Here is a 25,805-nt window from a genome sequence, read left to right on the forward strand (position 1 = left end):
AGAAAAGGAAGTCCGCTGTCCAGTTCAACTCGGAGCCGCCTTCTAGGATCCAAACTCCTAACATTGAAGATGCACCCCTGGCCGAGGCCCGTGGTGATATCGCCATTGAGACAAGCAGACCGATGATCATTGATCCTCCCGTCACTGAGGAGCTGATGCCTTCTGTGCCTGCCACCGCTATTGAAACGTCGAGCCCAATGATTGTGGAGCACCCTGCCATTGAGGAAGCAACGCCTACTACACCGGCTAATGACGACTGGCCTGATTTCACGACGCCAAAGTCCAAAAAGGATCAGAAAAAGAAGAAAGCCGCTGCCTTGGCCGATTCCGACCCGGCCTCGGGAACTCAGACGCCAGTTGAACAAGACGTAAATCTACAGGGAAGTCGAGGCGACAATATTGAGACTTCTGAAGACCAGGCTCCAGTCTCTGAGTCAATTCTGCACGAAGAGCTCGAGACCAGCATTCATGTCGTCGACAATGGCCTCCTCGCGTCTAAACAGACCGTCAAAGAGTCAGGTTCACCGGCACCTTTGACCTCCGAAGAAAGTGTCGAGCCAGTGAGACGAAACGCGCCACCTCCTGGCCTCCTTCCAACTGTCAATGTCGATCTGTCACCTGCAAAATTGAGCAGTCACATAGAGCATGAACAGCCTTTCGATCAATCAGCGCAGCCAGGAAAGAGGGCAAGGGTCGAGTCATTCTTGGACGACGCTGTCATTCCCAAGCCCATATCGGCTACACGTGAATTTGCTGCTTCATATCTGGAAGACACAAGTCAAAGCGAAGCAATCACTTTTTCCAGTCCTAAAATAATCCTAGACAACCAGGTCCAAGCTGCCGACGCTCCTTTGATTGCTCGAGAGATTGCAGCTTCGTATTTGGAGCAGCCCATGCATCCAGGGACCGAGCAGGCTGAAGATCAAGGATACATCGTGGAGAAAAGTGATCACCCAGTCATGACACCTCGTCTAGAGATGGCTTTGTCATATTTTGAGACCCAACCTGCAAAGCAAGAAGTTACTCAACCGGAGATTGCTGAAGCCACTGTGGTGGACAATGCCGGACTCAGGGACGTTTCGCCCACCCGAGAACTTGCAGCATCTCTTATGGAAGCTCGACCTAGTAAGTCTAAGGAGATCGCCAAAGCCAACGAGGACACCGTGAAAGAGCAGGATCATACTGAAAGAGATGCTGCAGTTATAGCTACTGCCAATGACCTGTCCGGAGGAGTTACGGTTCTCGCAGATCGGTGGGATGGTTCTACGGCCAATGGTAAGGGAAAAACGAAGAACCAAAAGTATGTCGACAAAAGAACGACACAAGGGGATGCTTTGTTTGGCGGCCCATTACTGTGGGAGGGACATGACCGCAAGGCTCTCGATGAGGCTGTAAGTGATGGTGAAAGATTAGACAGAGACACTGGCGACTTGTGGGATGTGCCGAATGCCGAAAAGGAGGACAAGCTAGAGGTCACACCGGCAAACGCTGCCGAGGAAACTGTCCCGGACGATCAGCATGCCAGGGAAGCTATAGAAACCAGGTCAGACTCTCCGGAGAGTCCCATTTTTGGTCGAGAACTGAAGCCTGAGGAAGCACAATCTAGGACCGTTACAGAACCTGTCACTTCTGGCCTCGATACCCAGGTACAGGGAATCCCAGCTACCTCGGAGCTGATGAAAGATATAGATGCGCTGGATACTTCGGAGCTTGCACAGGAACGCACGCAAGGGCCTCGCTCGAATTTTTACGAGCCAGCTGAAGAGCGAGAGCGAGAGACTTTGAGGGACCTGGACCGTCGAGGATCAAGCTCACCCTTGGCCGACTTCCTCCGCCGCCGTGCCTCGACACGAAGCCTACCTCGAGTTGAGGAAGAGACGGAAGAGGAAGAGGAAGAGGAAGAAGAAGAAGAAAAAGAGGAACAGAAACCCGGCCCTGAGGCCAAAGACTTGACGCAGACTCCGGAAATCAATAGAGACAGCGGGGTTATAACGGGCTCGCCGCAACCAACGCGCCGCAGCCTGTTCGGTGAAGACGGTCAACGAGACAGTGGTGTCCACATGCGCGATTGGCTAGAGAGCACTCCCAAGAAACGCGAAGGGCTGTCCAATTCAGACGAAGCAGGGGCACGACTGTCGTGGGGGTCTACGGATGATAAATCCAGCGAGCGACACACGCCCACACCAGACGATAAAACGGCGAAAAGATCGCCTGTTGGCAACGAGAAATTGAACACGCCGATTCTGCGCTCAGCTAAAACTCCTCAAGACCGAACGCCAGAGCCTGGTCGAATAGACGAGTTGCACAACACAGATCCCCAAAACCCGGTTTCCAAGTATGGAAACTTGACAGCAGCCGGCGCAGGTGCAGCTCTGGCATCGGCGCTGCGACGTGAACAAAGAAGTATTTCCGAGAATGCCAGCAGCAGCAGAGAAGGCAGTCCACAGACGGAAAGCCCACACGAACATCTCAGACGAGCAGCATCCAACACGGGTAGTTCGCGATTGAGAACGCCGGAGACTTTCAGGTTGCGGCCTGACAGTCCCCGGTCATCCCTGTCGGGCGGCAAAGACACCCCGCCACTTAGGCGGGCAGATAGGCGAATGAGCGGCGACCTTCGGTCCCTCAGTCAGCACAGCGGCAGCCACACCAGCCTCCTCTTCTCAAAAGAAGTGCCCTCCAATCCTGAAGATGCTGCAAACCAAAGTGCCGACAAAAAAGAAGCTCAGCGTCAGGCTGCCCAAAGCACTACGCCTGTGGCCAACGAAGGCCGTGTCCGAGTCAAGGACATGACCGACGTCTACGTAAGTTTTCATTTTGTTGTCGATACTAGATTCAATAGATCAACCCACAAAGCCAATTGATGCTAACCAGTGCGCACAGGATGGCATCGGCGAGGGCCGCATGGGCTCCCCGCGGTCGCCCTCCAGACCGCACAGCATGCGTCGCCGACAAAGCATGCAAGTGCTAGAACTCGAGTCCAAAGTCGAACAACTAATCTCCGAGAATCGCATGCTGGCCGATGCGAAAGCGCAAGCCGAAAACAATTCGCACCATCGCGCCGCTGCCACTATTGCGGAGCGCGATGCCGTCATTGAATCATTGCGGGCCGACCTGAACTGGATGAAAAAAGAAATCCAACGCCTGACCGAAGTGAACGAGGGTCTCAACAGCGCCAATGCGCATCTCGCACACCAACACAATGAAAGATACGGGCGCTTGGAAATTGAACATGCCTCCGCCTCACAAGAGCTAGAACGATATCGGGGCACCCGTGGCCAATACACAAAGGCGCTCCAAGAAAAGGACGCCGAAATCGAAGATTTACGTCGACAGTTGGAGGCCACCAAGGAGCAGGTCAGAGAGATGCAACGACAGATCCTCGCCAACAAGCCTCCAGATGCGGGCTTCCTCCGACTCAAGGATGAGGATCACTTCGATCATCGCTGCCAGCAGCTGTGTGCCCATGTCCAGCAATGGGTGCTTCGTTTCTCCAAGTTCTCTGACATGCGCGCTTGTCGCTTGACCAACGAGATCAATGACGAGAAGATCATCGACCGTCTCGACAACTCCGTGCTGGATGGATCCGATGTCGATGACTACCTCGGCGACCGAGTGAAGCGTCGCGATGTTTTCATGTCTATGACTATGAACATGATATGGGAGTTCGTCTTCACCCGCTACCTCTTCGGTATGGATCGTGAGCAACGACAGAAACTCAAGTCGTTGGAGAAACTGCTCTCCGATGTTGGCCCGCCTCACGCCGTCCGCCAATGGCGTGCCGTGACATTGACTCTACTCTCCAAGCGGCCTTCTTTCGGTGACCAACGCAATGAAGACACGGAAGCTGTGACGCAAGCCATCATCCAGACACTCTCCGTCATCCTGCCGCCTCCTTCCAATATGGAGGCACAGATTATATCACAACTCCGCCGTGTCATGCGTGAGGCCGTGGACTTGTCCATCGAAATGCGCACGCAGCGCGCCGAGTACCTGATGCTGCCTCCGCTGCAGCCCGAATATGACGCCAACGGCGATCTGGCTCAGACAGTTGCCTTCAACGCATCACTTATGAATGAAAGATCTGGAGGTTCAAGAACCAACGAAGAACTCGAAAGTCAGGGCGCCATTGTGCGTTCGGTCCTGTTCCCGCTCGTTGTCAAGAAAGGTGATGACAACGGAGTCGGGGATGATGAGATTGTCGTCTGCCCGGCTCAAGTTCTGATTGCCAGGGTGCAACGACCCACGATTCGGATGGTCACCCCATCATCGGACCATGGCGGTGTGCCATTGTCGCGAGACGGTACGCCGTCCGTAGCGTCCAAGACCAGTAGCATGCCCCTGTCGCCTCCCCATACTTAATCAAGCCTCAGTGTGTATACGCATGCATGAAGGCAGCATTTAAAAGGAAGTGGTCGGCCTTGCATTTAGAACCGGTTTTGCAGAGTTGATTTGTGGTTTAAGGAATGCCCGAGAGGAATGACATTTTTTTTCTAACATCAAACAAACACTCATAATGAGGGAGTTTTTCCTCCCTTGCGGTCACGTTATTGAACGAAAAGAGTTTTACGATATCCCGATAGGAGTTGGTTCTTTTCCGGTTTGGTGGTCTCTGATAATGACGTTTTCCTTTTGGCTCAAGTTTTTGGAAATGTGTAAAACTTCACGAATTATGTCTATTTCCTACCGATAGTGCATCGAATGAGAGGAACTCTGACCAATATATCCCTGTTGAAATGTGACGAGCAGCTCCTCAAGAATTGTCAATGGGTGCGTCCTTTCTTATCCGTCGGATGGTTTGGGTCTGAACTGCCCTCGGCGCTCATGTCCCAAAGTAATCAAATGAGGATAGTCTAGGTTACGTGAATGAAATTATTCCAGTACCTGCACTACATTTGCCCCTGATACAAGATCCCTTCAAACGGTATGTGACGGCTGCATGAATATTGTGGCATGGCTTCTAACAGCATTGTTCGCATTGGGTAGCTCTTGTGTTCCAATATAACTATTACACTACGTACAGTACACTCCGCAAGAACATTTACAACTTCGTCCTTGAAGAACTGGCAGAAATTATCAGGGACAGGCTGTACTAAATTACAGGCTTAGGTAGGTTGTTTAGGATCAAACTAATCTACTAACAGGTAGTCTATTCTTGTTATCAGTGCCTGGGTATACTACACCTCGAACCATCTTTACTCGGCTTGAGTTCAATGTGGAAGCTACGGTCAGGTAACTTTGGCAAGAACGACGTCGCAAGGGGGATGGAGAGCTTGCTGTTTTGACACGCTTTGCAGCAACGACCCTACTGCTTAACTGCAGGTAGCTTTTGATGCTCTGGCCTTGCTTCGTTATCTTCATATACAACACACTGAGGATTCAACATACGCGACATCGCTCACCGCCCAGACACTGACGCCACCTGACTTAAACAGTCAATAACACCCTCCCATCCTCCATCGAGACGAGAACTTTCTCCCCAAACCAGCCACAACAGTTGGCATCATGACAAGCTACCAAGTCGCCACCCCGGCGCCGAGCACCGCAGTACCTCCCATGGCCAAGGAAGAACAAAGAGAGGACGAAGACTTCAACTACTGGTTCTGCGTCGCGGTCGTCTGGCTCGCGATCCACGCCACCGCACTCTACGTCGTGCATCAAGCTGTCAGCGCCGCCAGTGCCGACGACCAGCTCGTGAAGATCGTCGTGCTTGCCTTCTTCGTGATGTTGGGCTCGTTCTTCTTCTTGCTCGCGAGCGTGAGCTGGCTTATTTTGAAGTATGGACTAGGTGCTGAGGGGGCAGAACCGTGGTGAGTGAGAGCGAACTTCCCAGATAGTAGGCTCCGAGTGAGTAATATTTGGCTGATGCGAGAGTTTTCGCGTAGGTACGCGGGCATTTTGGCGCTCAGCGTTTTTCTTCTGAGGGCAATTGGCCAGCATGCCGAGCCTGAGAGCGGGCTTGCGTGGTTGTGGAAGATGGTGGCGTGGTTCTGGGTTGGGTTTGCTGTGGAGGTGTATTGGGGTTTTTACGGGCGACTCATGACTCGAGTGAAGGAGAAGATGAAGATGGATGGCAAAGCGAGGGAGTGGTAGACTTGAGGAGATGATGGAGAAGGAGGAGCTCTGTTCAGTATTGTAATGACCCGTGGGATGGCAACAGTCGCACAGGCATCTCAGGGAAAGTCGATGATTTCGGGCAGGCTAGGGCTTGGTTTGAGAAGTCCAGCGCGAATTATCGTACTCAATGTCATTGATGACGGCCGTTCTACTTCGTATATTAGCCATGGGTACCCCACGATAGTCACGAGGGGGGTATGTCATACTTCCTTGATGTTCCCATCCGCTTGTCGGTCCGAAGAATGGTTTCGTCAGCAAACCCTCATCATTGCTATGCCCAACATGGTGGCTTATCCCTGGCCCTGCTCCCCCCCTCTTCAGCATCCTCCATGTCTGTTTCCTCTTCTAACAACTGGATAATGCGTTGGACACCCTGCTCGATCCTATCCACCTTGACCTCCAGCCGCTCCAGCCTCTCCCGTCTCTCCTCGTTCATCCGCTCCAGCACTCGAAGCCGATCCTCCACCTTTCTTGCTCGCCGCTCACCAATAACTCTAGTATTCGGCCGTCCGAACAGGGGTGTGGACACGTCCTCCTCCTCGTCTGTATCCATCAGGTCCGCCATCATTGCTGAAGCCGGAGCAGGAGCCGGTGCTGACATGCTCATGTTCATGCTGTTACTGTTCGGCTGCACCGAAGCCCTCAACAAGTCCATACTGAACTGGCCACTCTCGTCGCGGTGATTCCTCTTGATAGATTGCACCGCATTGTCCACATCATAATACCTAGTTATCGTCCCCGGGTAGCTCTGCACAATAGTCTCGTGGATCACCCTCACCGAATCCCCCTTGATAATCCCATTGACAATGATATTATTCTGCGCCTTGAGCTCGTCCTGCCGATGCACCACGTGGGCGGCCGGCGAGGTGCTCGGTGGGTGGTTGTGGAAGCCGTTGTTCACCTTGAAGTCCCAGGGGTCGCCCGCCCCGCCGTACAAGATGGCCGAGCACGAGAAGGGGCAGTCCGTCTTCTTGCTATGGCGCGGCTTGCGCACCCGCTCCCGCGCCTGCGACTTATACACACCCGACTTGTCGCACCGGATCTCGTAGCGCGCCCATTGGCCGTTGACGTTCTTGCGTTTCGGGTGCGCGACCACGGCGTAGCCTTCGCGCTTGGCGAGGGCTTGCACGTCGGCGAAGCAGGCTTCGAAGGTGGTGTAGGTGTTTTCAATGGGCGGTGCGAGAGGCATCCTGGCCGGCTCGCTGGCGTGTGCGCGTGTACGTGGTTTCGGGTGGAGATGACAGAAAAGATGGAGGGCAGCTCTAGGAAGCCGGACTCGGGCGGTTATATGGCAGATCTATGAGATGAGATCTGTGACCATATTCCCTAGACAGATAGGTCTATAGAGATGAGAACTGATCTGGTGGTTGTAGGTCGAACTGATGGCGGATGTATGGGCTAGCGAGTCGAGGTGCAGGTTCTGCTCGTCGGCGGCGCGTGAAGGTGAACGCGTCGGGGATGTTCGTTCCAGTCAGTTCCCTGCCCATCAGATAGATCGGCATGTCAGTGCAGCAAGCAGGTGGCTGCTTCTGGGTTGAGTGGGTCTAGCAGGGAAGACGGAATAGGCTAAGCGGGCCAATTTCGCAATTCGGAAGAACCACCGAGTACTGATTGATCTTGGTTTCAAGGATGCCGGCGTAAGGGACAATTTGCGGCTCCTTTGGTTGTACATATCGCCATCTTGACTATCCGTAAGCCGACGCCACCAAACGCGATTTATGAATGCGTTTACGTTGTAAGACAGAACCGCTGTCTGTTGCAGCGGGTACGACCTGTGGACTTCCATAGCATGGCTCCAATCGCGTATCATTGGACGCTGCAAATTACGGAAAGCTGGCCTGACATGAGCTCTTGGCTGAATTGGGATTCTTCATTTACGTGAGCAATCTACGGATCACATCATCTACATATTTTGCAGAGCTGCCCACCCCCGCGGCGATTTTGGATAACATAGTTCTTCTCTTCCCTTTCCTTGATCTTTCATCCCATCTCATATTCGCTCTTGGAACTTTTGGACTCTTGGTGATGCTAGCACGAATCGGTCGGAGGAATGTGAAATACGGGATTATGCCGCATCTGGTATCAGTCGGTCCCTGATAGGACCAGAAACTCTAATCGTGCAAATACGAGGGTGTCGCTGTCGCGTAAGAGGCTCTAGACCTCTCAAGGGTCCTCCTGTCGTCCAAACACTTCCCAGGCTGATCTTTTAGTACCGACCCGTCCCCACGTCCTCCACAGAACCGCAGAACCACAGAACCACAGCAGCACCGAGCGACCCTGCTGTGGACCACCGTTTTATATTAGTGTAGAGCATCGCACTGTCCCTACCCATTGACCTGCCATCGACTAGTGTTAGACGGGCTCAATTGTGACGACAGTCCCTCAAGCAGCAATAGTCTCCGGCTTGGAAGCTTCCAAGCCACCCTGGTCTTTGTCTCTCTCGAGCCACATTTTGGCATTATTTTTTCCTCTCGAGACTCGGCTGCAACGCTTGGGTCCCGGTGCGAGTTTCGACGTCGAACGTGGCTGCCCTTGCCGGACCTCGTTCCGACCGCCTCCAACACGAGCCTGAACCATCCCTTTAATTACCAACGCTACAGCTAATGAGCGACTCCTCGTCCTCAACGTCCTTCACGAAGGCGCCTCCGCAATCGCACCACCGAAGACGATCCTCAGCCTCGGCCTCCGGTGCTCCCTCGCTGGGCCACCACCGTCCCTCCCCTCTCCATTTGGGGGCGGCGCAGGGCTCGCACTCCCCATCCTCTCTCAGCCCAATACCTGGTATGTCTGCCTTGGTGCGAGCAAGCGCAATACGCTTTGTCACAGTCTGCTGATGCGCCCTATCGTACCGTGTAGCCACGCCCCAATATCGAATGTCCCTAAGTCGAAGTCCCTCCCCCGGCCCGGGAGGCGGTTGGTCCTCTCCAGGTCTGAATACCAACACAAGCGGTCGGTCGAGCCCAGCGCCCAAGACCACCTTTACTGGTCCCAATGGTGGAAATGTGACGTGGGAGTCTGCGCGACTCAAGAGTCGGGGAGTCGGCGGCTACCCTTCCTTCTCAACACAGAATCAGGGCTTCTTCACCCGCCACATGCGGCGCATATCCAGCAGCTTGCCCACGTTCCAGGACACGCCCGAACCAGGCGCTGAAAAAGAGAAAGTTGGACGAGGCCGGTGGAACATGCCGTTGGTGGGGCGCATACGCAGAATCATGGCGCGCGTGAGCAGGAAGGCCAAGGTTCGGTCGTTGATTGTTAGCATGCTCCTGTTGTGCTATGTGCTGTTCTGTGTAACTCGTAAGTGGTTCCAATGTGTCCATGTAGCAACCTGTGGCTCATGATTTGACAGCTCTCCGCTACCACTGGAGGCGAACCTCCTGGCTGGGTGGCGGCCAGAAGTATGTCATATTACTCGCGGCGAATGTCGGTGGTGGTGTGATGGAGTGGAAGGGTGCACGAGAGTGGGCCATAGAGAGAGACAGTGTCCGAAACAAACGAAAGTACGTGGCTCGGTGGGGATACGAGCTCGAAATTGTCGACATGAGCACCAAGAAGCGGTATGCCCACGAATGGCGAGAAAGCTGGGAGAAGGTGGACAGCATACGGAGCAGCTTCAGGAAATATCCCAAGGCTGAATGGTAAGTAGTGTCTCCCCCCCCCTCTCCCTGCTCCGCTTTTATCTGCATCGCTAAATCCGTCATCCTCAGGATATGGTGGCTGGACCTCAATACCTTCATCATGGAGCCCTCATACTCCCTGCAGAGTCATATCTTTAACAACTTGGGCAACAATATCTACCGTGACATCAATGAGTTCAACCCCCTCAATATTTCACACCCGATCAAGGCGAACTATCTCGACCCTGATTCACAGAACCCAGAGGGCGACGGTGATATTAATTCGGTCAACTTGGTCTTGCCGCAGGATTGCTCAGGCTTTAATCTGGGCTCCTTCTTGATTAAGCGCAGTGATTGGACTGATCGGCTGCTTGACATCTGGTGGGATCCCGTGGCTTATGAGCAGAAGCACATGGACTGGGCACACAAAGAGCAGGATGCCCTGGAGCAGTTATACAGGTCGCAGCCGTGGATCCGCAGCCACACAGCTTTCATTCCCCAGAGAAAGATCAACAGCTTCCCCACGGGCGCCTGCAGTGACAACGGAAACGACACCCGCATTCACTACAATGAGCACGACCGGGATTTTGTCGTCAATATGGCAGGGTGCGAATGGGGCCGTGATTGCTGGGGGGAGATGTACAACTTCCGAGAGCTGAGCTACTACCTGAACCGAAACCCCTGGGAGCGTTTCAAGGAGGATCTGATTGCGGTGATATGGTTTAAGATGACGGGTCAAAAGGTGAAGCTATAATGCTTCATTGGGCGGAGAACTTCTTGAAATAGACAGCACCTACGGCTGCTGACCTGGAAGCAACAATAATAATGACAACCGAAAGAGTGCAGGTTGCGTTGGTGTCCACGGTGACACTGATCGGTCATCGCTCTTTTCACAACCTTACATAGACACACTTTATATATGCCCTTGTGGATAACGGCCTCTTAACCATATTTTGCCGTTCTGTTTTCTACCACAGGATCCTGCAATTTCTTGCAACTGGGGTGTTTGAAAGGATTAGGATTGAATAAGGCAGGGATATGTGGTGTAAGGGGTTCGATACATTCTCGGAGCATGGCTAGAGACTATTGTACTGTGATATACTCTCCCAAAATAGCTGCAGTAGTTGTTTGCTGGGATCCATCCCTCGTGTTGTCGGTAACTGATCGCCTATGTAAGTACATTGAAATTTTTGCCTGTCGAGGGACACTGAAGTGATTGCGTGCATCATTTTGCAGTTGCGCCTATAGTTCCTTGTGCCTGGATCACACATGGACGTCACCTGACGCTAGCAAACAAAGACGGTTGCAAGTTCCAAACATGAAGGCATTGCTCTTGCCTCCGGGAAGTCATGGCCGGCCAGTGTGCCAAAAAGACAAGGAAAAAAAGACAATGCCGGTGCTATTCCGACCCTCATTTTGGCAACGATGTACACACGGGCTGCACTGGGCGTCGTTCCTCTGTAACAACTGTGACGTTGTCTACACCCGACATCGTTTCTTCCGAACCCACAATCACTGGCGCTGCCCGCACCTCACGTCTTGTAGCATCGTTACTTCCCGGATTCTACAATCGCTGAACCGTGCAAAGATGGGTATCTGGGGTTTTGGATTCCTCGAATCGGATGACGACTTGGACATGGCCGCTGAGCTGGGCGAGATGCTTGGCTGCGAGCTACTTGTCCCCCCGGAAAAGGAGAAGGCCGCCATCATTTCTAAACTGAGCAATGGCGTCCTGTCTAAGTGTTTTGACCGGATGCTCGACGCCGCCTTCCGCCCCAAGACTGAGTACTACGCCCGAAGCCGATTGATCATGCTTCTCGGTATCTTAGCCATGCGGCTCGGTGCCACCATCGAAGAACATCACATCCGAGCCATGAAAGTCCTCCGACCGCAACTGCCTACCCTCTACCTGCAGATTCAGCTCGCGACCGCTCTTGCCCAATACAAGAATAACGGCACGCCCTGGGTTCTTGGAAGCGCTCTATTTGATGATTTCAAAAACAGCGACTGGAAGTTCCAGGGCTATGGGTAAGTTGAGCGTCAATTCCTTGCAGCACGTAGACCCTGCTTCCTAACGTAACCGTTATTCATCCTTAGTCACTCCGAAGATGAGAAGCCGTTCGCCGAGGAATACATCAAGCGATGCCTGACTTGCGAGAACGATGAAGGCGCGCTTTTGCGCTGCAGCCGATGCAATGTTGCTCGTTACTGCAACAAGGAGTGCCAACGTCAGGACTGGCGCCTGCATCAGGGCGTCTGTAAGCCCGGCTTCGAGCTCTCTGATGTAAGTAATAGTCTTCATGATCTCTCTCACAATTGCTGACGATATGTGCCAGCGATTCGCTGAGCCAGAGGCTAAAGAGCTCACCAGTTCTGACAAGGTCGCCGCTAATGAGTGATGCTGACCACGTGGGCACTGGCAAGGGCCCGGCAGCGTAGATGTCACTCGGCCTTGTACTGGCAAACACATCGGTCCCGAATACATGAACTCTGAACTGGCAGCAGACTTTGACAAGCATTGTCAGTTAGTATTCGCGAGACTTACGAATCTGGCATGGGTGGATAGTATTTGGTACCGGTTTGGCAACTTTGGGCTTTTGAGCCGAATTGTGCACCATGGTACGGCCTGATGCATTCTCATCATGAGGTCTGGGGTCAGCTTCACTTGATAGATGCCAAGACAACTTGAATAAAGCTGCCTGCCGATGTAACAAGATCTTGCACTTTGGTTAAGCTTAAATATGTGGAGGCTGAATGATCTCTCAGATGGGGCAATGAACGTTACATTCTACTTTTGGCCGTCAGGAAGTAGAGGAGGTGAGGCTCACCAACAACGGGCTTTTCGAACAGGTGAGATAGAAAAATTGGAAAATTGGGGAAATTCCTCCCGCAATCCTGCCTAACCGTCCTTACCGTTTTTAAAAATTTGGCAGGAGCTATCAGCAAAAGTGAGAATTGGGGATCCTCCGTGCTAACTCGCCACTGTTGAACAAGCACTAGACGGTGTGCAAACTTGGGCGCTTCAGAAGAACGACATGGGAAGGAATTGGTGGCCACTATTTGTCCGGCAAGGGTCAATAAGTGGACCTCAAACAAAGGAGTCACCATTTCGAAGCAATAACCCGTCGTAAAGTCTATGAACTCTGGCTCCGGCCCCGTCGGTCGCTCTCTTGCGTGTGCAATAACTGGAGTCTTTTGTGGCCGTCCCTCTTCGGTCTTGGCCTGATGAGAACCATACCATTACACAAGAGTTGCCGATTCATTTCGACGGATGCAAGCCAGCCCTTCGTGATATATTCGACAAAAATCCACGGCGCTTTGACATGTGTCCCGGCCAAAGTCCGACGGCACTTCTTGCCTCTTATGTCTGGACTTTCCACATAGTGTTTCCCCCGGAAGTTATCCTAATTAAAGGTCTCGGCGAAACATTCGACGTTGTTCCGAAGGAAAAAGATTGCACTAAAAAGTTTTGTTTGATGTTTCAACGCAGGGCGCAGAGCTGCCAATGAGCCGCACCAAGGCGAAGGCTTATAGGCCAGTGGACGGGATGCTAGTTTGTGGCGTGTCGCCCCAAGCGTCCGGCCGAGCAATCCAAAAAAAATCCCTGGGCCCACTACCCCGGCTCGTTTAGATTTTGGGAAGGAGCATGCCAGCAATTGGCTGTGGTCAACTGCAGTTCCTGTCGATCCTACACTTCGTCGTCAACCTCCTCATGGAAACCACGGCCGACGCTTTGCTCTTGCCGAATGGGACAGATGGCCCAGATGGCATCTTCGGGCGGTACAGTCTCATCTCTTCTCCAATTTCAATGCCCATGGCCAACCTTGAAGTCACCTGAGGTGCTGTCTCTCCAACGCTCGTTGCTTTGATTTCGGCTTGCAGACACGGCCCATCCATGCTCAACGGTGATTGCTTATCGACTGAACGCCTTCTCTGCCGTCTTACTGGTGCCTTCGTCTGACCCTATCACTATTAAACAAATGTTCCGAGCCAGGATGTTTGCCCGTTGTTTGTCGGGCCGCGTACCTTGTGGGGGTTCTGGAATCCTGGTATACACCTTCTCAACACTTTTTTCTTCTTGGTCAACCTGCTCTTGGAATTTCGTGTATTAATGAGCTGGGTGCCACGTATTTCACGACATGTTCACAGCCCCAGGCTCGAGTTATCCCCAAGCTTATTAGCCATCACTGCCGGACAACTTGTCTCACGCAACACTCAGCCGTCACTCCTTACGCGGCTGTGAGTTTACTTTCTCGACCTTCATCTTTTAGCGTTAGCTATCACTTTTTCCTTTTCTGGATACCCATTTTTCTATTTTGGACCATCTTGCAAGAAGAATTAGCCCTGCTCTGTCATTGTCCGGCACAATAAGCAGCTTGGTGGCCAGAACATCAAAACCCTTTGTCTGATATCCCGCCTTCAAGGTCAACTCAGTATTGTTAGCTTCTCGAAGTCGTCAATAGCTGGTTCCCAAGGATTGTTGTTATCATTAACTTCAACCTCGACACCACAAGTTATTGCCAGGCGCGAGTACTTGGAAGCAGGAAGCTTCGCTTTAATCTGTTGGACCAACCTGCCACAGTACACACGACTTACACGACAAAACTTTTACCTTCACTTCTCTTCAATTCACCACATCCACAATGGGTGTTTCGAGAGCTGTTATGCGGCTTGGCGCCCTCTTGTCTCTCGGTATGGCCGCTCAAGCTGCCTACACCATTCAAGACACCTATGATGCAACGAACTTTTTCGACACTTTCGACTTCTTCTCGGGCCAGGATCCGACAAACGGTTTCGTGGAATACAATGACAAGGTCTCCGCCAACGAATCGTCCTTGGCTGGCTACGCCAATGATGGTATCTACCTCGGGGTTGATCATACAACGCAAAACCCAACACCGGGTAGGGGCTCCGTACGCCTGACTTCGAAGAAGGCATACACAAAGGGACTCATTGTTGCGGACATCGCCCACATGCCACACAGCTCCAAGAATGGATGTGGCGTCTGGCCAGCACTGTGGACATTCGGGCCTAACTGGCCAAGCAGCGGCGAGATCGATATTCTCGAGGGAGTCAACTCGCAAACCAGCAACATCATGACGCTGCACACCTCGGAGGGATGCAGCTTTAGCCAAGGAGACTGCCAAGGCAATCAGGGCTGTTCGTCAAAGACTAACGACTCAACGAGCTACGGTGCTGGTATGAATAAAATCGGCGGTGGTGTGTATGCGATTGAGTGGACAAGTCAGGCGATCTCCATCTGGTGGTTCCCGAGGACAAAATCGACACCGGCCGACATCGACGCTGGAACCCCCTCCCCAGCATCGTGGGGCGCCCCTGCCGCGAAGTTCGCCGGTTCTGGCTGCAACATCGACGACCATTTCATAAATCACAACATCGTATTCAATATCGACTTCTGCGGCGATTGGGCGGGAAAGGTTTTCAGCACCGACTCAACTTGCAGCAGCCTAGCGTCGACTTGCGAAGACTACGTCGCCAAGAACCCAGCCGACTTCAAGGAAGCGTACTTCTTGATCAACTCGGTCAAGGTGTTCTCGAAATCAGGCAGCGCACCTAAGCGAGATGGGCTTACGACTCCCAAGGCTTTCAGGGCCTAAGGGGTGCAACACGATGCGACGGGATGCGAACACATTTGATATGAAATTCCACGCGACGACGATACATGGCAATGGCATATATAGGGCCCGGGGGGCACTTGAATATTCCGTAAATAGGATTAAGGCGTTATCAAAGATTTTGGGCATATTCAGATGACAGTATTGCATTTGGACAGAGGTTTGGGTACTTGGCACGAGAGTATATATCAGGGCTGTATTAGTTGTGCTGTACATATCACGTTTTTTATTTCCACTCACCTCGGGGCCGTACGCATCAGTTGGTCGCATGTGAATACGGTTACAATACGTATATTGATGACATATCCATCCTGAACTTCGCGGTTTTTGTGTGATGCGCCGCGCCGCGTTCGTCGTAGGAATTGAGTTCCTTGATGTCCAACGGTCATTGGTCAATCTTGGGCACATTGTCAAGAAGCTTTCTCTTCGTCCGATTGAAGGCAGGGACATAGGGTTATAAGTCCGAATTCTATAGCGAAGCTGCGATGAAAGCATACGAACCATGGGGCATATGCTTTCGGTGACCGAGGATCAGTTAGGATGAATACCGAAATTCTTCGGTGGTCATTACTCAGCTCATTCTCATCCAGTTCACTTCGCCGGAATATGATGAGCCTTTATATTTGATTTCCCTGATGGCCGCCTCTTTACAGGCCGTTCATGAGATCATGCCCACGACGTTGAGCTGTTCGGTAGCAAAGCTTATGTTATCAAACTCCTTTATCAAGCAGCCTGAGATTATCGACTCAGGACTGTGCTTACCATCAGAGAGGTGTTCTTATCGCTAAGCGTCTTGATCATCAGTTTGAATGCACCCCTACTCTTATAAGTTCTCAATAAGTGACGCTATATCTTTATTCTCAATTTTAATAAGGGAAAGATGCTTAATTAAGGTGCCGGCTATTTCACTAGTCTTGTATAAGCTGTGACGGTCAACCCTCGCAGACTCCCTACAACCAGGTGACTTACAGCTGGAACACCTGCCGTGGCAGTGTGAGATGGGAAGCCAATCATAACCCTTGTAGGAGCCCCGCCAAGCGTGGATGACTTAGTCGCGCTCCCTCAAACCTAAGTTGTCATCTTCTTTCCTTCGCTCCTTAGAGTAGAATCTTCGTCGATAGCACCTAATCGAGGTCTATACCAATGCGATGCAACCCAGGTCGTGACATAAGCTCTCTTTTTATAAGACGGCTTACTTTTAAGAAAAGTGTTGATTTCTAGCTATTCCTCGGATAGTATTAACCTTATTCGCATCTTCCGCTTATATTATACCTCTCTAATTGCCACTAAGTTGGTAAATACCGGTTTGAATCAGGCTTGACGGCCTAGCACACCGTCTAGGTTGCGAATTGTTATATTAGGAAAGGTTCGGCAGGTCAGTTATTCTAGCCTTGTAGCTTTTATAGTTCGTATCTTATCTTATCCATCTTATCTCTAGCTACAGGGTAACCCCTATGGGGTCACGTATCATCCTTCCTTAGATCCCGGATTTCAATGTTTTATTAGGCTTTTTTAGAGTATGTCAGAGACACTGAACGCAGGACACCGGTGGGGTGCCGGTGGGGTGTTTCGGACAAGAGCCTCCCGAGTCATGATTACAATCTATGTGAAGTTTCGGGATGCCGAGAGTCAGGATTCCCGGCATCGCCAAACCTGCGGCTACGCCGGGTCCAAGCGGCGGCCTAGCTATTGTAACGGGGTAAGGCCGGACATCAGGGAAATAGGTTACGGGGCTAGGAGAAAGTTTATTTTCTCTTCTTTAAGGGCACAGAGGCAGAGTAGGACACGAGTCCTCCATCTTCACGCATCATCATCTTTTTTTCATCATCTTATTCAATCAACTTGACTTTTGTTTTCGATTCTAGTTAGCGAGATCTTCAATCATGCGGTTCTTTTCTATATGCATTTAGACACTACTTTCGAAATCCTATTATTCTGCCCTCATCCTAGCCTTGATAATGACAGAGGATTGTATCTTGCTCTGATCAGAGCAATCTAATGCCAGCGAGAGCTTCAATTCGACTTCCAGAGCCAGACGTCTTGTTCTGAGAATCATTCCGACGAGAGTCTCAGAGGCACATCCGACCAACTCGCGCACCAGACGTGTAAGAGCTTCGCTCTTACAACCAGTACCACGATCTTCGTCTGATCAGACCAACAGATGGGATATGTTGGTACTGGAGCCGTCTGTTCAGTGTGTTAGGTGGTAGGTATATCCTACTGACCGTCTGACCCCGTTTCACTATCTATATAAGGACCATCTCGAAGTAGGATAGGGAAGGTGTAGAGATCAATGCATCATCGTGGGCACCCCTACCTGAGACTGCCAGTGACCACCCGGTGCTACGTAGGAGGGACACCCGTTACTCCCCATCACTCTGTACTATTGCCTTCGGCCTAGCTGTACCCTGACAGAGTAAAAATAGCATTCAAGGGGAGACTTCTAAGGTAGTAAATTACACTTGATTAGACTCGTTAACTTTAGGGTTATCTGTAGGCTCTATGGAAACTTGGAAAGGGGAAGGGCAAGTTTCCTTCTTTGTATTAGTACTAGCGTTAGGAATTGACGATTGTGCCTGGCCTCCCCTTATACAGTATCTACTGTTACATAGAACCCCGGAACCACCTATTCACAGAGAATATCTCGAGGCGCTCCCACCTAGCTTAGATTCCTCAAGAATCAGTCTTGCAATATACGCACTCATAACCCTGGCGTATCATAGTGTCACAAGAGGAGGACCAAGCCCCTAGGCCAATAGACCAAAAGATCTATGAATGTCAGTGTTACTGACATTTGGTCTCACTAACTGCTATATACAGCACTCTGTGGCTCTGTAATCGCCAGCGCTGTGACACGTAGCTATCGACAACAAAGAGCTTCTAAGCGTTGCCCTTGAGCTTTAGTTCTATGGGATTATAGCGCCATAGTTATGCCCTAGGCCGAAAGCGGTGTAATTGCTAGCGTATATAGTGGATCTGATCCTTCCTTCTACATACAGAGCAAGAGTACCTTCCTTACATGTCCTGTTAACACCAACCTCTGCAGCAAAATGCGTAATTCCAACGTGTCAGATATTCACGCATCTTGTTGTGTGACCTCTTCTGTGAAATGGCTGTGACCTTGAGGTGATCGGTTCAATTGATTGTGGTTGTTGTGGTGTGCTCTATGGAAGGCTCTTGGGCTAAGTCCAAGTAGCGGTGATATTAGCCCCACACTACTGGTCAATCACGTGAACCCTTGTATTTGATGTAGCGGAGTTCCGTTCCAAGAAGTGATGTGTTCAGGAGATTTCTATCTGCCGAGCTAATTCTGAGCGTCGAACCCCTTTTGAGCAGATCAATCTCCGATAATCGTTCGACTGCTCGGCTACTTCTTGGCACACAGCTCCACTGTGCCTTGTCCTCACAACTACATTAAAACGTCCGTCTTAGCTACGCATATGCGGCGTAAAGAGAACGTTCTAATTATCGTACCTTACTCGTCTTCGCCCTCCTATACGCAAACCTCGTCTGTATTATTATTATTATTATTATTATTATTAAATACGCCGTAGGCTCGAAGCCCCCGGTACCTCTACTAGTACTCCCGTATGTCAAACCGTGCCCTAATGGCTGGACTAAATACATACGCTGCGTCGTCGGTTCGCCCTATTGGCGACTGCGTTGCGTTCACTACCATACTACGTTGGTTCTCAACCTACCAACAAAGTCCCCCCTGAGAAGATCGATGCTATCTGGGCCTTGAAGCTGTCCGACCCGTCCCTAGCAGCCATCTTACAATAGTCCCACTAACTACTGGTTCTCCTGTTGCCGTTGCGAGGTCTCTGCGAGAGTATAGTGGCCGTGGTGCGATGGCGGCCCGTAATCGTTCCCTCGGTCCTTCCAACAGCCCGCAAAAGAGGATTACGTGCTCTGCCGTCTCAGGGGCATCGCCACAGCGGCATAGCGGCGAGTACACGCCAAAAGCCCCTGTCTTGAATAAGAAGGCTGCTAGTCCTATTTTTTCCGTCCTGATCTGGCACTCTGTATTATATTCACTATGTAGTATAATATTATGCCTAGATCGTAGTGCTTAAACGACAAATGTTAGGCAACCTTGGTGGGCTTTGCCAAGACCACCAAGGTTACCACGTGACTTAGCCCTTTGGGACTAAGTCCAACCTTCGTGCTCCATAGTACTAGATGTGACGGCCGGTGTCACAATGCAACGAAACCCACTAGCTGTGGACCCGTAGGAGCACTGGCCATCTGAAGGCGGGATTGAAGATCCTCAGATGTGAGCCAGCCTGTTTTAGTTTCTCTTTCTTTCCTTGTCGAGAATCGTTAAGTCAATACAGTGCATTAGAGTGTTTGACTCTTCAATTGTGCTCACCGTGACACTAGATAGAATGTCATGCTCTTACAACTCTCAAATATTCGACCACCTTTGCGTGTAACAACAAAGTAGAAGCCCGATATCTTCTTTGAATCGCGTGCTCGAATTCGCGGTCAGCCTATTTACTAGCTGATTTTGATATATACGTCTAGATAACACTTAAGGAGGTAGTTGATCTCGTATAGGTCTCTTAGCGAATAGTCCCTCTTAACCTTAAATATTCCTAGGTAAAACCGGTAACGAAAACCTTACTAGGTACCTTCCTACAGAACTCTTCGAACAGAATCTAGTCTATAATAGTCCTGTCTTACTCTCTAGTACGCTTTACTAGTCGACGGTAGCGTTGCGATACGATTTAGTCCTTTTAAGTCGATACGAGAGGGTTCAAGGGTTCAGGGTTGCGTTCCGCAGCGCGTGGCCGTTGAACTCCAGGTTTTCCCGCCACGGACCAGAAAGATGGCTCGTTCGAATACGTTACTTGAAATTCTTTGGATTGTATTCCGGTAGGTTAGATATTTTACATGTAGTTATGGAATTATCACGTGTCAAAGAGGAGTCGCGTCTCAATGTTTTCTCGAGATATCTTCTGAAAATGCCGGTGTATTCAAAATTGTGGTTAATGCGGTTACCCAGGTAAATATGAAATCACTTCAAGACAGGTGTAAAACAGCAGTACGACATATCAACGATGATTTGCAAAGCTGGCCAAGACGAATTAATAGGGGCAGCACGAAGTCACGTCTGGTAGCAGGCCAACAAAGTGTATACTTCACAAAGAGACCAGTCTTTGGTATCTTCGCTACGTTAGGCCATACCATGGCAAACCCGTGGTGCGAGGTGACTGATGATCTCCCAGGAGGCTCATAAATTTCGCGTACTGCGGCTTGTGGATCGCGCGTGAGAGTGTGTCAGGAAAACCACCCCGAGCAGGGCTTAAGTGGCAAGAGTTTCTTGTCACTATGACAGGTTCCTGGCACTCAATGGACGACGAGTAGAGTATCAGCTGGCAGGCGGTATTTGGCGCACATGCCCAACATACGTTTTCCCTCACTGTAAACATCCGGACGTCTCAGCGGATCGTCAAACACCCGATGCCAAGAGTATATCATCATGGGGTTGCCAAGTAGGTGACCAAATAACCGGGCGCAATACAGTGGAATGATGCATGGGGATAGGTCAGTATCCAGTGTAGTAGATCCTGTATAACTTAGTTATTCCACCGGGGTGCGCCATTTGTTTTGTGAACCGCTTGGTTGCGTAATGAGATGCCTCGGCGAGCAGCACTCCCGCTGCCAAGGATGGGTCGAGGACTACCTAGTGGTCGGTAATTGCTCGGTGAGCGCAGCTGGATGATCGCCTATAATGGGGCAGACATGAAGGAAAAGTTCAGACGATAGCGCGCCTATTCTTCAGGCTCGTAGCGCTCGGACCTGCCAGTACTTCGTAAGTCATGTCAGAGGGACGAGGTAAATGCCAAGAAGTCCGGCATGTTCACCCGCTGCCAATGCTCAGACTCGACCTGTCTCGATTCGGGGATAAACCCCCGGGGGGGTGGTAGGGGGGTTCCTTGACAGGGACAGATGCTCAATGCCTGCCTCGAGCTGAATTGATCTTGGGTCTCTCAATGGCAGAATGAAAGCTTGACGAAAAGTGTTCAGACAGGACCCAATTTCTGTATCGGCATGCTACAGCTTCGCCAGAGAAGTTGCCAAAACATGACGACCCAGCAAATTGGAGTGCGGTGCTCGTCAACGAAAACGGCTATAACCGCTGATCGTAATGGTTGCAATGGTCCCAACATTGAAATGAGGTGATGCACGATGGAAAATGAGCGGAATGATGCGCCAAACTGCCCGTGCTGACTATCGATTGACAAGCGCTCCCCAAACCCGGATCCCATCACCGTACTCGCCATGGCACGTCCCCTTCCGACAACTCTCGAAAGTGATACAATGCGTCGAGGCTCAACGGAAGAAGGCGAAACCTCGCTTGGCCAATGCAGGCAAATGCTGTTTGGCGGATCGACAGGGCGAACAAGCATATCAACATGCATAGGCCCCAACGCGGAAAAGTGTGATGGAGAAATCGTTCGTGTAGCCAGGGTCTGAGGCAGCCTTGGCAGTCTCGCACCTCTATGATGTGACAATTCGAGACAAGTCGTCTTTACGCTGCTCCGTCTCATGACTCCAAAAGTTCAGACCATTTTTTCGAGTGGACTGCCAGGATGTCCTGTTTCGATCTGCAGTTCTTCATTGGATCGTTTACCAAGAGGTGACAAGCTTTTGCCCAGCGCGCCATTTGCTTGGCTGGGCAATCCAAGCTTTCGCCAATGCCCATCCCCACAGACTAGAGAACAACGGCTTCGGTGTCCAAGGGCTACCCATGGTTGGCTACCATCTCCGAGCATGTCGGCTCTTATTCAGACGGCCCTTCAGCTGGTATCCACCAATCTCGTACACGCCTCCTTCGACCCTTCAACCAAACCCGTGTTCCAAAATGGGCAATCATGGAGGACGAGGAGGCGACAGAGGAGGTTAGGACCGTTGCAACCGTTGGCAGCACGACCGTAGCAGGTAATGAGGACGGCAGACCCTGTCTCGTCTGATATCCCGCGCTTCGGGAACGAGTATAAGATCTACGACACATCCGCTCCAATATCCAATTTTGATCTTCATCTCTACCATCATTCAATTTTCTGTGGACTACTTGTTTCCTCTACCAGTCTTTCTTCTTCATACAGCTGCGCTGTCTTGTTTTCAATTCACATCCAATCGTTTTATCAAACAAACAATTCAACCCCTTTTCCAACCAAACGAAAGAAGCCCATTCCCTCAACAGCCTTCAATATGTACTTCACCAAGATCGCCGTCGTTCTCTCCATGGCCGCTTCGACCCTCGCCCTGCCCACCGGCGCAGTGACCCCCATGCAGAAGCGTGCCCTCACCTTCCGCCCCTACTCCGAGTTCCAAGTCTCGGACGGTGTTGCCGGCAACGCTCTTGAGGAAGTCCAGGCCAAATTCCCCATCGACACCAGTGACCTCGCCAACGTCTCTGACGCCGACCTGGCCATCATCCAGGCCGCCCGTGAGACCGCTGAGAGTGCCGAGACGGACGCCTTCAACTCGGCGGTCGAGTCTGCCAGCGGCGACGCCGCCGACGCCCTCCAGAACGGAAAAATCAAGAACAAGGTCCTGAAGCTGTTCCTCGAGACCACCGCTTTGCAGATCAAGCAGGCCCAGGGTGAGGACAACCAGGACAAGATCGACGAGGAGCAGAAGAAGCTCGACACCAACATCGCCACTGACAAGAAGAACGCTGGTGCCACCAGCCAGAGCGTCGACTTCACTGACGACGTTCAGCCCGACGCGTAGAGAGTGAAAAAGGAAATAATAATTTGATGTGTTGTGAGGTGTGAGGATCAGGTCTTCGTTCACAGACGAATTTGAGGATGGCAGTGATCGAAGGGAGAGCACTTTGGCGATTCGCTACAGAATTGGCCAACGGGGATGTTCGAGCCGCTGGTAGCTAATGAACAATTGTAATGTCAACCACTATTGCGACCCAATCTGGTCGATCCTGCCAAATGTGACCCATCTCGCCTTTTCCTGATATTTCTCCAGTTCCTCATGACATAGAATCGTGGACAGCACCAGTTACACCCAAGGCCTGTCTGGGACGAGAGAACGACATTCACCGAGCGTAGATGGGATAATCATAAACTCTTATTACGTGACGCAATGAAAAACCATGGTCTTTCCAACTTCCAGTCGAGGTGTGTTTCTTCTTTCTCAGTAGTGAATGTGCATGCTTGTTTTTTTACACTCCAACTGCCAAGAACATCGTATTGCCTCTTGTGCCACTTGGTTTTATTCATGAGCTACATGGTCCCAGACGTTTGTATGAAGTGTAGTAGCCTCTTCTGCACCAAAACACGCATCCTAGAAGGGTAGCACCGTATATACTGATAAATGGTGACATCTACTACATGGCTCGTATATCTAGGATGAGAAAAATAGAAGTCTCGTGAGATCTACGATATTCATGATCAAAAAGGGAATCAAGTCCAACGCACGGCGAGTCTCCTCTGGTAATTATATTCCACCAAGCAGTCATCACTGTGTGTTTCAAGTCGGACTTTATGTCATTTGGCATATTCTTAAGTTTCTATTCTTCACGGAAATATCAAAGTATTTTTTTTCATTGAAAAATCCAGGTGTTCAAACGGGTGAACATCCAGGACATAACTAATTTCCCTTGTTTTATTTTCAAAACTGAAGCAATTCAGTTTTTCAAATCACATATTGAAATAGGCACGAGTAAACATGGTTTTCTCATTAACCTATGATATCTGGACAACGGCTGCAGTAACTCTCCCTCAAACGTCTTTTACCGTATCTAGGCGACAGATACTCAGTGATGAGTATTTCCATATCTTGCAATCTGAATTTAATTGTTTGCTGTGGTATTTCCGTCTTCGATGCGGACTGTAGGGGCCGATTCAATGTTCTCACTCGTCCTCATAACCGTGAACGAGCACCCCAGTTTTATACTTACTTAGATAGTATATATATTAAATACGGAGGCCATGTCACTCAAAGCGTGTGGTTACTGGCTAATTTGTGGTAGAGTTCAATTCAACGGTGCTGTTCCCCAGTATATATATACACATATATAGGAAAGAGCTGCCAACTGAGGAAGAGGATTCAATATCGGAATATAGCTTCCGTTCATCGTCGTCACCGAGCATCGCCATTATCATTCTCCGTACGATAGAAAATATAGCGGCTATGCCTAAAGTAACCATGTTCTCATCACGGTTCTCCACGATGGAGTCCGGCAGATACCAGTGTCCCATGGCGAACAGTTTTGAACCTTCCAATAGATCTACCGCAGGTTAAGGGCATTAATATCACGAGCGCACATGAATTTCTTAGTTACATAAACGCCACGACAGCTCTGAGAGTAAAAATGTGCTGTGAAACTGGCAATATGCAAGCCAAGCACTTTTGCAATGCCGGTCTTAGGGATATTTGTCAGTGACTGAATATCGTCATTTTCAAAACATACGCACTTAGTGCCATAACCATTACGTTTATTGGTTCGCAAAAAGCCCTATGAGAAGTGCTGCATGAAAGAGTACCACTGAGTCCGTATAATCAAGCTGCATCGTTCCTCTTCACTCTCACAAATTTGCTCATACTTCGTTTTGTGAGAATGTCGAAGGCGGACTTGACCATCGCCAGCGCGCGATCCATCAGACCTTTGACTGAAGCTCACCCGGAAATTACCTCGAGTATCGACTCCACGGATGTGCTTGCCATTCGCGACTGGCCTTCAAGCGTCCGACACAAAAGAACATCCGTCAGCAACCCCAGACCTTCAAATCCCAACCACTGTGACTATTCTCCCCAGCGGTGACCACGTTTTCGCACAGTCCGAGCACGCACATCTTCCATTAGAAACAAGACAACCCAAGCTGTGGAGGCCTGGGATGGCAATTAGCCGGAGTTATAAGCTGGGGAGACAGTCAGGCCAAAGAAAATTCACCGCAAGATGCGTTGCTTCTCCACATGTCTCAGCCAGCACGCAGAATCCTGACAATAAAGGCCTGGGACGAAATGATGTTATTGATGGAGCGAGATACCGGAACGAGCAAACGCGGCTCTGTTGGGGAGAGGGGGGGATCTTATTCGTTGGTCGGCACCGGATAACAAACCAGACACAATCATGTCGGTGACCGTTGCAGAAAGACATGAACCACTTTCTTTGAGGAAGTCTGAGATTACGGCATAATGTCATTTCGAGCCGGGGTCACCACTAGGGAAACCCCTCCTTTTTCGGGTCCGAATGGCTTCTAGTTTGCAGATACAGCAATATGGCTTTGCACGGCGCAGACTTCGAGATATAAACAGACATGATGCACGTCACGTTGCGACATTTGCGCCTCTCGGGTCCCAGCATATCATGCGATACCCTCTCCTAAAGATCCTGAATATTTCTACCCCAAAGACCCAGAGACCATGCTGTGCTTTATCTATGCCAAGGCCAAGTTGACCCGTA

General features: G+C 50.7%; 8 protein-coding genes across 8 annotated transcripts; 7 read left to right on the top strand and 1 right to left on the bottom strand.

The window, feature by feature from the left end:
* Window positions 1–2,940: 2,940 nt before the first annotated feature.
* Window positions 2,941–4,362, top strand: BCR38DRAFT_340031 (uncharacterized protein; the record flags this gene model as incomplete). Its single annotated transcript, XM_040855745.1, has 1 exon — window positions 2,941–4,362. One exon carries the CDS (start codon window positions 2,941–2,943, stop codon window positions 4,360–4,362), a length of 1,422 nt encoding a protein of 473 aa, XP_040717237.1.
* A 1,143-nt stretch (window positions 4,363–5,505) lies between these two features.
* Window positions 5,506–6,093, top strand: BCR38DRAFT_483915 (uncharacterized protein; the record flags this gene model as incomplete). The annotated part of the gene is made up of 2 exons (XM_040863685.1): window positions 5,506–5,810; window positions 5,886–6,093. The coding sequence occupies 2 exons, from the start codon at window positions 5,506–5,508 to the stop codon at window positions 6,091–6,093; spliced, it is 513 nt and encodes a 170-aa protein (XP_040717238.1).
* Window positions 6,073–7,561, bottom strand: BCR38DRAFT_176310 (uncharacterized protein). Its single transcript, XM_040853899.1, has 2 exons — window positions 6,324–7,561; window positions 6,073–6,265 (listed from the first exon to the last, which is right to left on the bottom strand). Exon 1 carries the CDS (start codon window positions 7,304–7,306, stop codon window positions 6,389–6,391), a length of 918 nt encoding a protein of 305 aa, XP_040717239.1. The 5' UTR covers window positions 7,307–7,561; the 3' UTR covers window positions 6,073–6,265; window positions 6,324–6,388.
* A 1,295-nt stretch (window positions 7,562–8,856) lies between these two features.
* Window positions 8,857–10,929, top strand: BCR38DRAFT_429769 (galactosyl transferase GMA12/MNN10 family-domain-containing protein). The gene is made up of 3 exons (XM_040859986.1): window positions 8,857–9,414; window positions 9,467–9,755; window positions 9,825–10,929. The coding sequence occupies exons 1-3, from the start codon at window positions 8,991–8,993 to the stop codon at window positions 10,486–10,488; spliced, it is 1,377 nt and encodes a 458-aa protein (XP_040717240.1). The 5' UTR covers window positions 8,857–8,990; the 3' UTR covers window positions 10,489–10,929.
* Window positions 10,930–11,322: 393 nt separating this feature from the next.
* On the top strand, window positions 11,323–12,133 carry BCR38DRAFT_408232 (uncharacterized protein; the record flags this gene model as incomplete). The annotated part of the gene is made up of 3 exons (XM_040858244.1): window positions 11,323–11,762; window positions 11,832–12,018; window positions 12,071–12,133. The coding sequence occupies 3 exons, from the start codon at window positions 11,323–11,325 to the stop codon at window positions 12,131–12,133; spliced, it is 690 nt and encodes a 229-aa protein (XP_040717241.1).
* A 2,295-nt stretch (window positions 12,134–14,428) lies between these two features.
* On the top strand, window positions 14,429–15,352 carry BCR38DRAFT_338632 (concanavalin A-like lectin/glucanase domain-containing protein; the record flags this gene model as incomplete). The annotated part of the gene is made up of 1 exon (XM_040855631.1): window positions 14,429–15,352. One exon carries the CDS (start codon window positions 14,429–14,431, stop codon window positions 15,350–15,352), a length of 924 nt encoding a protein of 307 aa, XP_040717242.1.
* A 7,239-nt stretch (window positions 15,353–22,591) lies between these two features.
* BCR38DRAFT_483920 (uncharacterized protein) lies at window positions 22,592–23,116 on the top strand (the record flags this gene model as incomplete). Its single annotated transcript, XM_040863686.1, has 1 exon — window positions 22,592–23,116. One exon carries the CDS (start codon window positions 22,592–22,594, stop codon window positions 23,114–23,116), a length of 525 nt encoding a protein of 174 aa, XP_040717243.1.
* A 1,727-nt stretch (window positions 23,117–24,843) lies between these two features.
* Window positions 24,844–25,586, top strand: BCR38DRAFT_429777 (uncharacterized protein). Its single transcript, XM_040859987.1, has 2 exons — window positions 24,844–25,231; window positions 25,293–25,586. The coding sequence occupies exons 1-2, from the start codon at window positions 25,054–25,056 to the stop codon at window positions 25,454–25,456; spliced, it is 342 nt and encodes a 113-aa protein (XP_040717244.1). The 5' UTR covers window positions 24,844–25,053; the 3' UTR covers window positions 25,457–25,586.
* The last annotated feature ends 219 nt before the right edge of the window (window positions 25,587–25,805 follow it).

Source organism: Pseudomassariella vexata, assembly GCF_002105095.1.
Source record: "Pseudomassariella vexata strain CBS 129021 chromosome Unknown BCR38scaffold_5, whole genome shotgun sequence".
Classification (NCBI taxonomy): Eukaryota; Fungi; Ascomycota; class Sordariomycetes; order Amphisphaeriales; family Pseudomassariaceae; genus Pseudomassariella; species Pseudomassariella vexata.